Raw genomic sequence first — 13,532 nt, 5'->3', positions numbered from 1 at the left:
TTCTTTCTTCTTCCAAGGAAGTCATACTTCCCATGGGCGAAAACTCACCAAACTTTGCACAAAGGTTCAGTCCCATGCCAGATTCACTCAACTCCAAGGACATGTGCCCCCCCCTCCTAGGGGGGGCACAATAAGCGTTTAAATTTAAAAACTTTAAAAATTCCTACCAAACCAACGGTAGATGCTACAGTGTTGAAACTTCACCACAATGTAGCCTCAATACTGCTGAAACTTTTGTCCACTTAAACTTATTACAAATTATGAAGTCCATCACTCTGTTTTTTTCAATAACTGTAAAACTTTTAAAATGTATCTCCTCCCACAATTTTTGCTCAATTGACACCAAACTTGCTACAGAGCATCTCCAGACTGTCCTCCACAAAACTTGTTTCTCGGATTTTTGATTAAGCAAAAATTGAGCCTACAGTGCATGAAAACGTTTGACTGTAAACAGTACTGTAAACATATACCATCAAATTCTTGCTAAATACATTTTCAAACTTCCTGAAAAAAAATGACAATATTCTGGAGTCATGGTTGATGAAGTTTGGCAAATATCTGAATTTTAATTCAAAAACTGAATTTTCTAGAACATTTTGAATTCTGCTCTCATGGGAACAACTGCAGCCAATGTGAGTGTGGAATTTTTAAACATCATATTTTCTCTTATGAAGCAAAACACTTATCATTAAAAACAAATCACCAACATTTCCATGCTGTCAAGATGCAATTTATGTATTATCAGATTTTTGTTTAGATGACTGAATTATTGACATTTTGACCATTTCATCACAACAGCTGCCCGGGCACTGGCTCACCTGAGTGGATAAATGAGGCTACACAGCAGGTTTCACTACCAGCTAATTAGCTCAGCGAGTTAGGAGCTGGTTCTTGGTGTCAGAGATTGTGAGTTCGAGACCCAGCGCGGGTGATGATGATCAAAATGTCAAATGTCCTCAAGCTATTTTGCTGTCTAAATGCAATTTATGTATTAACAGATTTTTGTTTAGATAACAGAAATCTGCGTTCACAACTGCTGCCCGGACACTGACTCCCTGAGTCTATTTGAGAAGACACACACCATGTTTCACTTCCAGATAATTAGCTCACTGAGTTAAGCGCTGGTTCTTGGTGTCAGAGGTTGTGAGTTCGAGACCCAGCCAGGGTGATGATGATGACAGATCAAAATGTCAAATGTCCTCAACACAAAACACAAGACAATTGTCCTAATGGTGGCATCACAGCAAGCCTCTAAATTTAAAAATCCAAATAGCTTGGACTGGACCATGTGCGAAGGCTCCTAACATCTTAGACTCATAGTAGATGTTTGACAAATACATATCATTATTTTACCTCAAAAACTGATTTTTCTTTTTCTGCCTACATGACACTGAATGGCTTACTCAATTTGTGAAGCCACTGTTGAACTGCCACTTGTCAATTAGCTGCGATTAGTGCGATAGACACTGGTCTTTGGTTCCCGAGGTTGTAGGTTCAATCCTCAACTGATGCAAATTGGACATTATAAGGACAACTGTCTTGTCTTCCTATTCTCCTGTTTGTTGCTCAGAATTGCCTAAATTTGCCCAAAAGTTGCCCGGACCCGACCCATCGCTGCGCAGCAGCTATAATTTTAGTTTTGTATTTTCACTTCACTTTCAGCTGTCATCTTCCCTGAACAAATAAAGGAATGAATAAACAGCTGACTTTAACTCGGCCCACCTCTGTGTTTCCATCCAGCTGTGGATGTGGACGCCTCCCTCTGACCATCTGGAGGCAAGTGTCTTCATTCAACCAGCACTTCCCCCAGCCCAGTGCACCATGGGATGTGCAGTTCTTTCCGTACTCCTCCTCTGCCTCATGACATCATCAGTGTGTGCTGGGCTGGGCATGACCAGCCAAGGTAAACAACAACAACAACAACAACAACAACAACAACTCCTGATATATAGTCCAGCCATTTTATGAAAAAAGGTTGAACAAATTGCAACAGAAGCAAACTCAACTGATTTTGTATCCTCAACATGTCCTGAGTGAGGAAAAAAAAGCCCCAAAAAATCCCATTAGGGGAAGGTTTTGAAAAACACCCAAACATATCCCATTTATACGCATATAAAACATTTTTTTCACATAAATAGGGTAAAAATTTTAACCTTTAGATATCTCCATGAAAATTACTGAGTTGATTACTTACATTAAGACGAACAAAAAATGTATTACAAGTTTTTTGAAATTCTTTGTTAACATGAACAAATTTGCATACATTTGCAAAAATGACACCGTTTTGACGGCACATGTATATGTAACGGATGTGCACTCACTCCACCCATAAAAGACGTGCTAACCAACCTGCCAAGTGGTTGTCAACCTCTTGGCGAAGAGGTTAGCATCGTCGCCTCCGGTGCGGGAGGTCGTGGGATTGAACCCCACCTAGGGCAGGCCGTGAGAAACACAACGCAGAGGGCCAGACATGACATCGGCTATAAAGGTGCTGTGGTGGTACCAGCTTGAAAATTGGAATGAGTTGACTCCATCGGTCAGCCGACAAGAAATCACTTTAAATTTCAAGATGACTGCAATTTTTCAAGATAGCCACATCCTTAGTAGAGCAGGTATGACATTACGTATGGCTAATTTGCATACATACCAACACCTGATCTAAACATTGGTATAGGAGGTGAAAATGTCTTGTTCAGTCTTGTTAACATATTACAGTTAAAAAACTTAATATTAAGGTCTGAATGGAACCCATTTAGGCCATCAGGTGTTGTATGTATGCAAATTGGCCATACGTAATTGGATTATGCACTGTTTGCTTATACCTGCTCTACTAAGGATGTGGCTATCTTGAAAAATTGCAGTCATCTTGAAATTTAAAGTGATTTCTTGTTGAGTGACCGATGGAGTCAACTCATTCCAATTTTCAAGCTAGTACCACCACAGCACCTTTATACATGTGCCGTCAAAATGGTGGAATTTATGCAATTTTTTGCAAATTTGCTCATGTTAACAAAGAATTTCAAAAAACTTGTAATACATTTTTTGTTTGTCTTAATGTAAGTAATCAACTCAGTAATTTTCATGGAGATATCTAAAGGTTAAAAGCTTTACCCTCTTCACGTGAGAAAAATAATTAATAGGCGTATAAATGGGATATATTTGGGTCTTTTTCGAAACTTTCCCCTAATGGGATTCTTCGGGGCTTTTTTTCCCTCACTCAGGACATGTTGAGGATACAAAATCAGTTGAGTTTGCTTCTGTTGCAATTTGTTCAACGTTGACCCCTTTTTTGGCCTAAAATTACTGGACTAATAGAGGGATGTGGTGATCTGCACATGTAGATGGATTTAAATCATATTTTTGAACTGAGGTTTGGTGTGTGTTGTGTCCTGTAGGTGGCCCTGTGCTGTGTCCTCTGCAGTGTGTGTGTGAGACACGGCCGTGGTACACATCTCAGTCTATGTATCACCAGGCCAAGACGGTCGATTGTAATGAACTCCATCTGCAGCGAGTTCCAGCCAACATTTCATGGGACACACAGGTAACAGTGACATCACAGGTGACATGGTGTAGGTAAGGCCATGTTGTGAATGTGAACGGACTGTGAACATGTGCTGTTGTTGTGTTGCAGGTGCTGCTGCTGCAGAGTAACAACATCTCATCCATCACTACTGAACTACAGAGTCTGACCAACCTGACAGAGCTCGACCTGTCACAGAACCACTTCACCCAGGTAACACACACACACACACACACACACACACACACACACAGACACGGAGGTCTTTGTTTCTTGTCCGTATCACCATAACAACCCCCTGAGCACCAAAGCAGCTTCAGGTGGTTTCTCTCTGTCCAGGTGAGCTCCATGGGCCTCTCCTCTCTGGGCCGGCTGGTCACTCTGTACGTGGAGGAGAACCACATAGAGGAGCTGGAGGACTTCAGTCTGAGGAACCTGTCCAGTCTAGAGGAGCTTTACATCAACCACAACCGCATCTCTTCCATTGGACCCCAAGCCTTTGCTGGCCTCACCAATCTGATACGGTAACTTCTTCTTCTTCTTCTTCTTCTTCTTCTTCTTCTTCTTCTTCTTCTTCTTCTTCTTCTTCTTCTTCTTCTTCTTCGTCTTCTTCTTCTTCGTCTTGCTGACATCTCTTAAGGACCAGGAGAATCACCTAAATCACACTTAGAATACTTTTGTTCTTAAAGGGATAGTTGATTGAAATTTCACTCATTATCTACTCCCCCTCATGTGGACTAAGGTCTGGGAGAAGTTTCAGAGTCCTCCGTGGCTTCTCTGAGTTACAGGGGGTCTCGGCGTAGCAGTGCATGTCCATATAACGGTTGCAGATGGATACCAACTGTCTTCGTAACAAAAAGACACACCAAAAAACATCCAAATACCTCCATGCTGCTCGTATGTAATGTCCGTCTTGTATTGAAGCAAAAAAAATTTAATAGGTCTATATTTCAAGCTTGTTTGTAACGGAAGCTTCTCGAAGCTCCTCTTCCCGGTTCGTCCAATTTGGACGAACTGGGAAGAGGATAGACCCTGGTTCGTCCAAATTTGACGAACCGGGAAGAGGAGCCTCCGCTACAAACAAGCTTGAAATATAGACTTATTTAATTTTTTTGGGGACAATTTTGCATTTTGGGGCTTCAATACAAGAGGGACATTACATACAAGCAGCATGGAGGTATTTGGATGTTTTTTGGTGTGTCTTTTTGTCACGAAGACAGTTGGTATCCATTTGCAACCATTATATGGACATGCACTGCTACGCCGAGACCCCCTGTAAATCAGAGAAGGCACGGAGGACTCTGAAACTTCTCCCAGCCCTTAGTCCACATGAGGGTGAGTAGATAATGAGTGAAATTTCAATTTTGAGTGAACTATCCCTTTAAAAACCTCCTCTGCAGAAGCTTATTGTGACCAGTAGAACCAGGTCAAGAACCAGAATAGGAGCTTCAGAATGGACTTCCAAGCCCTCTAGACTAAAATGATTACCTTCAGATGTAATGACTCTTGAATGATCAATCAGACCTGTAGCACTAGGACCCTCAGTCTACGGGACAATTAGAACCTCGCAAAAGAACTTCACAATCACTGAGCAGTCTCTCTGGAACACACATGAGCCACTCAAATGGTAGTCTCGCTCGCCAGACCCTCCTCCAGAGAAGAAGGTCAAATGGTGACTAAAACCACCTACAGGACTTTTAGAACCTCCTTGATTACCACAAGAATCATCTCAAGAAACTCTAGAGCAAAGAGGGTGGGGGGTGGGCTGGTTAAAGGTTCATGTGATATTTTTATTTTGTTTAGATTTTATATATTTTATTTATTTATTTTTTATTTTCTTATTATATCTTCTGATGTTTAGAAATCATCCTTGTGGTGTATTTGTAAGATTATGTACAGTATGTTCTCTCTGTAAAATATCTAATTGTAACAAACTGTAGATGCTTGCTATAAACATCCTGTAAGAGATTCTGTTAATAAAAGACAAATCTTTAAAAAAAAAAGAAACTCTAGAGCAGTGGTCGCCAACCTGTCCACTGCGATCGATGGTCAATCTTGGAGACTTTCCCTGTAGCTCCCGAAAACTAACAGAAAAATGAATTCAGAAACACATAATTCCTGATTGATGTTCGAGTTAGGCGATCCAGCTTTTCCATTCAGAACTTATGTTTGAGACTCTGACCTGTAACACTAAACGCCATGACACGGTCAGAGACAACTCCCCAGCCTTAATGCCCCACATGACTATATATGAATATAGAGCTGAACTACACGGATACTGCCACCTATCTGCACAAACATGCACAACACCCAGAAAATGAACAATTGGGCTCTTACAGAAGTGAAGGCATTACAGGTACAGTGTGTTGTTGGTGACATCAATTTGAAAGCTGGGCCAAAGTGTTGTGATATAATACAATTACAATTAAACTAGATAAAAAGCCTTGCTTCAGTAGGTAGATCTTGGGCTTAGAAAGGTTGGTGGCCTTTCATGAATGGAGTTCTTCTCAGTTTTTCAGGTTGCAGGTTTTTGAGTTTTCTGATAACTGACCCGGTCTTTTCTCCATCTTGTAGACTCCACCTCAACTCCAACCGGTTGGTGGCCATTGACAGCCGCTGGTTTCAGTCTCTGCCATCCCTTGAGATCTTGATGATCGGGGAGAACCCCATCCTGGGTCTGGAGGAGAAGAACTTCCTACCTCTATCCCGCCTCCACAGCCTGGTGCTGGCTGGAATGGGACTGGCCTCCATCCCTTCTGCTGCCTTCTTGGGTCTGGACTACCTGGAGAGCCTCTCGTTCTGCGACAATCGGCTCAGGTGGGGACATACACACTGCCCTCAGTGTTTACTCATTGTTCTGGGTGATGCTGATCTCCTGTTATTCTCCCGCAGGTCTGTTCCTCGGGATGCCCTAAGTGTCCTCCCTAACCTGAAGTTCCTGGACCTGAACCGCAACCCAATCAGCCGAATCCAGCAGGGAGACTTTCAGAATCTCCAGCACCTGGAGGAGCTCAGGTCAGTCTGAGAACCTGATACTGGACTGAAGGAGGAACCAGCTACTGACAAACGTTCCTCCTGAGTTGTGTTGGTGTGTCCTCCTCTCTGTGATGTTGTGTTATTTGAGTGTTATGTGCAGATTCTTCTTTTGTGTGTTAGAATAATGTTGCCTGTGTTTGTGATCAGCCTGAACAACATGGAGGAGCTGCTGATGGTGGAACGAGCAGCGTTCCAGAACCTTCCAGAACTCACCAAACTTGACCTCTGCAACAATCCCTGGCTGTCGTACATCGACCCACAGGCCTTCAGGTGAACATGGTCACATGATAGAAGTTCCTGTTTTCCAATCTTCTTTGTTTTAAAGTTTTGTGCAAATTCCACATATTAACAAATCTGTTTAATTTTTTTTCCTCTACCTCCTTCTGTCTCCTCTCCTCTCCTCTCTCCCTTCCTCTCATTTCCTCTCCTCTCCTCTCCTCTCCTCTCCTCTCCTCTCCTCTCCTCTCCTCTCCTCTCCTCTCCTCTCCTCTGATGTCCTTGCCTTCCCTCAGTGACCTGTCCTCCCTCAGGACTCTGCTCCTCCATAGTAACCAGCTTAGCCTCCTCTCTGGAGACCTCCTCTCCTCCCTCCCTTCTATTGAGGAGGTGTCCCTTCATTCCAATCCCCTGCGGTGTGATTGCCTCTCCTCCTGGGGGCCTCACCTTGGCAACCAATCACATCTCAAGCTACTGGAGCCATCCGTCACGCTCTGCTCCTCCCCGCCTCACCTGGTTGGTCGAGAGCTACAGGAGGTGGTGGCGGTAGGATGGGGCGCTGTTGGCGGAGGCGGGGCTAACAGCTGCCTGCCTCACATCTCTCCTCACTCCTTCCCACCAGTCATGAACGTCAGCGCAGGGCAGCCAATCACGCTGGAGTGCTGGGCAGATGCTGACCCCGCCCCGCAGTTCTACTGGGTAACACCAACTGGAGACAAGGTGAGTGGGCTCTGAACCGTATCTATAATATGTGACTGTGCTGTCTATTAATATTATAATCAACTCTCTTGGTCAGGTGAGCTCTGAGGCAGTGGCTGCACCAATCATTTCAGAGGAGGGGCGTGGCCTAAGCAGGAAGAAGAAGAAACACCGTATGTCAGACCCTGGAGCGTTGGTGATCGAACATGCTGAGCCATCAGATGCAGGTAAGTCTGGTTCACATCCAGCTCTAAGATCTGAGGTCTGTCAAAGTCAAATCAGAGTTTATACAGGAGCTCTGAGATGCTGAGAAAAGAATTTCACAACATCTGTGCATCATTTTAACTGAAACTACCCCTCTGTCTTGCCCTTCCTGCCCATGAACCAGTCTTCCATCCACTGCTCTCCCTGCCTTTCCTCCCTCCAGAAGCTGCCTCCATCAACTCTTGTTAACATTTCTATGTTTTCCATATTCTGTGTTGTAAAGTGTTTTCTTGTCTGTAACAACATCTATGTCACGTCTGTCCGTCCTGGGCAGTGGTGGACAGTAACGGAGTAAATTTACTTGAGTACTGTACTTAAGTACATATCCAGAGGATTTGTACTTTACTTGAGTATTAGATTTCTTTGGTACTTATTACTCTTTCTTGAATACATTTCAAGTAAGACAAATATTTTTACTTTTACTCAAGTTAATTTCTAGGAAGGCTGAAAAGTACTCGTTACTTTCAGGTCTGCTCTTTCTTTCTTTTTTTTTCTAAAATACTGTTGAACACAAGCTGTGTTTGTCAAAGAAGGAAATCCTAACCCCTAAAAGCAGCACATCAGTGCAGCTGCTTTCAAAGAGTTCATTCTGAGAAACAAGAGTTAAAGGACAATTCCAGGCGAATTCAACTCAGGGGTGTATTTTCATATCATTTTAGGTCTAAAAGAATGAATCTGAAGATTTTCAGTTTAATCGCTCCTGTTTTGCGGTAGTTGCATCTGTCCGCGCATCGCCACGGCAGCAATGAATGGGAGTGGATGTAAGTTCCGCTGTTTAGGCTGTTTCCAGCCCTCAAATCCGCAATTTTTTTCCACAGACAGCCTCAGATTTCTACTCAAACATGCACCGAGAAGTTTATTTACTTCAAGCAAGACGACATGTTTGTAAAAGTCGATCTAATTCAAAGTCTCCCGGAGTCTCGCGCGAGCCCGAAGTTGCAGTGCTGGTGTATTCAGGCGCAGTAGGAGCTACCGCTTGTGTCATAAACACAGGAATATCAACTCTTTACTTGTTTCTAGTGTACATTTTTTTCCACAGACAGCGTCAGATGGCTACTCAAAGATGCGTCGAGAAGTTTTTTTTACTTGAAGCAAGTAAAGAGTTGATATTCCTGTGTTTATGACACAAACGGTAGCTTTTCCCACTGCACCTGAACACACCGAGCACGGCAACTGGGTCTCGCGCGAGACTCCGGGAGACTTTGAATTAGATCTAGTTTTACAAACATGTCGGCTTGCTTGAAGTAAATAAACTTCTCGGTGCATGTTTGAGTCTCCATCTAACGCTGTCTGTGGAAAAAAATTGCGGCTTTGAGGGATGGAAACAGCCTAAACAGCGGAACTTACATCCACTCCCATTCATTGCTGCCGTGGCGATGCGGGGACAGACGCAACTACCGCAAAACAGGAGCGATTAAACTGAAAATCTTCAGATTCATTCTTTTAGACCTAAAATGATATGAAAATACACCCCTGAGTTGAATTCGCCTGGAATTGTCCTTTAAAAGGTCCTTAAATTCATTTAGAAAAAATTATAGTAATTCATTGATGTGAAAAATAATGTACTCTTACTCTTACTTTTACTTAAAGTAAATTTAAAAGCATGTACTTTTGGATACTTAAGTACCTTTAAAAGCAAGTACTTTTTTACTCTTACTTGAGTAACATATACTTTTACTTGTAACAGAGTAAATTTTGACCAGTAGTATTTGTACTCTTACTCAAGTACTGGGGTCGAGTACTCTGTCCATCTCTGGTCCTGGGTGAGGGATCCCTCCTCTGTCTCTCACCCTGAGGTTTCTCCGATTTTTCCCTGTTAAAAGGGTTTTCTATGGAGTTTTTCCTCAGTGGATGTGAGGGTCTAAGGACAGAGGATGTTGTTATGATGTCATGTAAAGCCCTTTGAGACAAACTGTTGGTAAAAATGGGCTATACAAATAAAATTGCCTTGCCTTGTCTCAGGTGTGTACACCTGCGTAGCATGGAACATGGAGGGAGCAGATACGAAGAGCGTCTCAGTGTTTGTGGACTCTCAGGGGTTTGTGAGCTGGTGGTCAGAAGAAGGGTCCAGCAGAGAGCCGTCCTGGATGGGGAGCTCCTCCAGCTCTGGAGCTTCTCTGGTGGTTCTGGCTAAGGTACAGAAGCTGCTTCAACACTCATATTAATATCTCTATGTATATAATATGTTCTTGATGCAAGGTTAGAATACTTCTGTCATCAACCTTCCGACTCATTTCTAGTCCTTTAAAGGGATAGTTCAACATATTGGCAAATTGGCACATTGCCATCATTTTTTAGCATTTATTTGTTTATTTCGGGCATGTCAATTAAATCATCATCATCACACTTCATCTTAGTTCAAATAATACAATACACATGGCCGAAAGGGAAAGCGGGAGAAGCAAAAGCTTATCTAGTCCCGCCCCCATTACCCACAGAATAAAATCTTCATCATAATCTTTTCTTTTCTTTTGCTTTTTACATTTTGACATAACATTTTCTTTTACTTATGACATTTTGACATAACATGTTACAGCAGTAGGTAGTATACAGAGCTGAAGTCTAGCTCTAGATAGTACATACAGATTACGTGTGTGTCTGCACATGTGTCCATATATTTGTCCGTCATGAGTGAACAACAGTCTCATCTTGTAGCCTGGCATGTCACAAAGTTAATAATCCCTATAGTCCCTATAATCCCTATAGTAGCAGTAGGTTCGTTACCTTTAATTGTCGGTGCAAGCTATTTTTAGAACGGCGGAGCAGAGCCGCGAGCTGCTCAGAGCTACGCTACAGAGGCTCATGGGATTTCTTGGTTTGCCTCATCAAACTCATCAAATACACAATCCAACAACTCCAAAACGCTCTGGTGGACAAGTTGTGACCTGCACATTCACCACGCTATGAGATAATAACACAACGTTATGAGACAGAGTTGTTTTAGAGGTAAAGTCATGCAAAACCGCTGATGCGCGTTCCCGCCAGGGGCAGTTTTTCGGCAAGCAGTCTCTGCATTTGCCTGTAAAAAACTTTGTAAAAAAACTCTGCGGATTGTTGTGTTTCCTGTACAGGTGGTTCACGCCCAGTCGGTGGTATTGGAGTGGAAGTTGTATCCCAGCCGAGGAGCCTCATCTCTGGGTCAGAGCCAGCAGGACGCCCCCCTCCCTCTGCCCCGGTGGACCAGCGCCACCGTGCACATAGACAACCCTCAGATCAGCTACACTGCTAAGGTGAGCACATCTACTACTTGTCTACCTCTCTGAATGTTTGTGGTGAGTTCACTGTCTGTAAAGCAGAAGTAAGTGGAATGTTTGTGTTAATATAAGTCTTAAATAGTTATATCTTCCGACGGCAATCACTTAGGCTGTGTTCGAAATCATCCACTCATCCACTCACTCCCTATCCACTACATCATGTATAGGCCTAGTGCACTACATCATGTACACGATGTAGGGAACGACGGAAGGAGAATTCGGACACTAGACGGTAATTTTCGGAACGTGGTTGCGTCAGCTGATGCGCCAGGTGTTGCTGTGACGGAAGCAGACGCGCCGAGAATCACCATGGATGTATGAAACAAACCGGACACATAAAAAATAAAATAAGAAAAACCGGACACTTGCGGGAACATTTGAGGATGTGATTCTGTGTGGTTGTGTTTCTCAGACAATGAACTGTTGAAATATCCGAAGTTTGGTTTGGTCAACTGCTGTTGTGTGTCCCGATCGTGAGCCGTTAACGGCTCTTTGGCTATTAACTCGTTAGCTCGTATTTACTTCATATTCTACTACAGTTTCTTTTTTAGATTGATTTAATGCTGCCTGTTAATGTTCGGATGCTGCTGTCCAACTCCTGCTCCCCGGGCGAGGCAAACGGAGCGAAGGCAAATACGTCTGAGGAGTTTTTTTGGTATTTTTGGCCTAAATAAATCGTAGCTAACATGCTAATTAGCTTCCTCTTCTTCTCTGGCAAAACACGACCACATTGCATTGTGGGATACGGGAGTAGAAAGTAGTGTACATCGCTTGTTCACTCAATTTTGTGGTGCATTGTGGGTGTTTTGTCATCCACTAGTGGATGAAATTAATTGCGGAGAATTCGAACAACACTACAAAATGGCGAACACACTATATAGTGCACTACATCCGTGATAGGGGGCGATTTACAACACAGCCATAGAGTGTTTGGTCCGAAACACGGGTCTGTCAGTCACTCTGCTCTGCTGTAAGCCGAGGAGAAAACTTTCCTTGTATCCTACAACCTTTATCCAATGAGGAGAGAGAACGGCATAAAGGGGCGGTCCTCTCTGTGTGTGCAGCCAAGGGATGCGCGTGAACGTGGTGACGTAGGGACGAGGGCGGGGACTGCTAACTCCATCTGCTGACAAGAAGTTAGCCAAAACCACCGGATCGCTTACTTCTGCTTTAATGACAGTGGGAGACTCAAGTATCTGTGATAACTCAACTCTCTCAGGTCTGACTGACTGTCCTTGTTTCTCTGCCCAGGTCCCTGTGGATGTTCAGGAGTATAATCTGACTCACCTCCTTCCTGCCACAGAGTACCACGTCTGCCTCACCGTCTCCTCGTCTCCTTCCTCCCCCACGTCCCCATCCTCCTCTCCTAGCTCCTTACCCACCCCCGTTTCTCCCTCCTCCTCCTCCTCCTCCTCCTCCTCCCCTTCCTCCCTCTCTGCTCCCATCCACACCTCTTGTCTGAACATCACCACGAAGGAGGCGGGCTTCTCCGTGGAGCTGGTGGCGTCTCGTCGCAGCAGCGTGGCGTTGGCAGCCGTCATGGGCTCCATGTTCGCTCTGTCCATCATGGCTCTGCTGGTGGTCTACATGGGCCGCCGCGTGCAGCAGCACAAGTCCTGCGGCCACTCGCTGAAGAAATACATGCAGCACGCCACGTCCATCCCCCTGAACGAGCTGTACCCGCCACTCATCACACTGTGGGAGAGCGAGGCAGAGAAGGACAAAGACGAGAAGGAGGAGGAGGAGGAGGGGGGAGGTCAGAGGGGGGAGGAGGCAGGGGGGAGTCAAATTGACACAACAAAGACGTACATGTGGTAGCTGGTGGATGGGGGGAAGAAAAAGACATTCACAGTGGGGGGGGGGGGGGGCACGATGGATGAAATCAAAGAGAGAGGTCATGTGACTCACCGAGGAGCCTGACAGACAAACAGGAGGGTAAAAACAAACTGCTGAAGGAAGAGAGGGAGGAGAAAACTGCTCCGATCACCGACCCATCAGATACTTAAAGGAGCATTCTGGTGTTTTGGTCTTGTTTTAGCCCATTCATCACAAACCTTCTTCCTGGCTGCTGATTGGTAGTTTCACTGCAGCTCTGTGGTAGAGTGAGTCGTCCATTAATCAGACGGTCAATGGTTCCATCTCCACCTCCTCCAGTCTGCGTCCATGGCTGTGATGTGTGAATGGGGCAGGTATTGTAAAGCACTCTGAGTGGTTATTAAGACTAGAAAAGTGCTTTAATAGTGCGGCCCATTTACCGTCTAGCTACATACTGGAGCCAGTCCCACTCCCAGCTGTCTGTGGGCAGAGGTGAGGTTCATCTGGACACTCTCAGTCTATCACAGGACTGACAGGCAGAGACCAAGCATCAATCACACATTAGAGAGAGATATTTGAATGTTTTGTGGTTAATGGGCTTAAATATGTTTAAAAAAAACAGTTTGTTTCTGTTTCACTGTGTTTCAATCAAACTCAGTTTCTCAGAGACTGCTCTCTGAGGGAGCAGCAGGACGTCCAGAGGAGAGACTGGACAGAGACAGAGACTA

The 13,532-nt window shown here is 44.3% G+C and overlaps 1 protein-coding gene across 1 annotated transcript; it reads left to right on the top strand.

Moving 5' to 3' along the window:
• Window positions 1–1,766: 1,766 nt before the first annotated feature.
• LOC146983932 (leucine-rich repeat neuronal protein 1) lies at window positions 1,767–12,870 on the top strand. Its single transcript, XM_085780736.1, has 12 exons — window positions 1,767–1,903; window positions 3,396–3,541; window positions 3,632–3,733; window positions 3,860–4,044; window positions 6,095–6,337; window positions 6,413–6,535; window positions 6,704–6,826; window positions 7,069–7,492; window positions 7,569–7,698; window positions 9,698–9,870; window positions 10,807–10,965; window positions 12,241–12,870. Exons 1-12 carry the CDS (start codon window positions 1,822–1,824, stop codon window positions 12,805–12,807), a joined length of 2,457 nt encoding a protein of 818 aa, XP_085636862.1. The 5' UTR covers window positions 1,767–1,821; the 3' UTR covers window positions 12,808–12,870.
• The last annotated feature ends 662 nt before the right edge of the window (window positions 12,871–13,532 follow it).

The sequence above is a fragment of the Trachurus japonicus genome, chromosome 7 (genome assembly GCF_045865225.1).
Source record: "Trachurus japonicus isolate A0001 chromosome 7, Traja_1.0".
Classification (NCBI taxonomy): Eukaryota; Metazoa; Chordata; class Actinopteri; order Carangiformes; family Carangidae; genus Trachurus; species Trachurus japonicus.
This window is presented reverse-complemented; position numbering and strand designations above follow the sequence as displayed.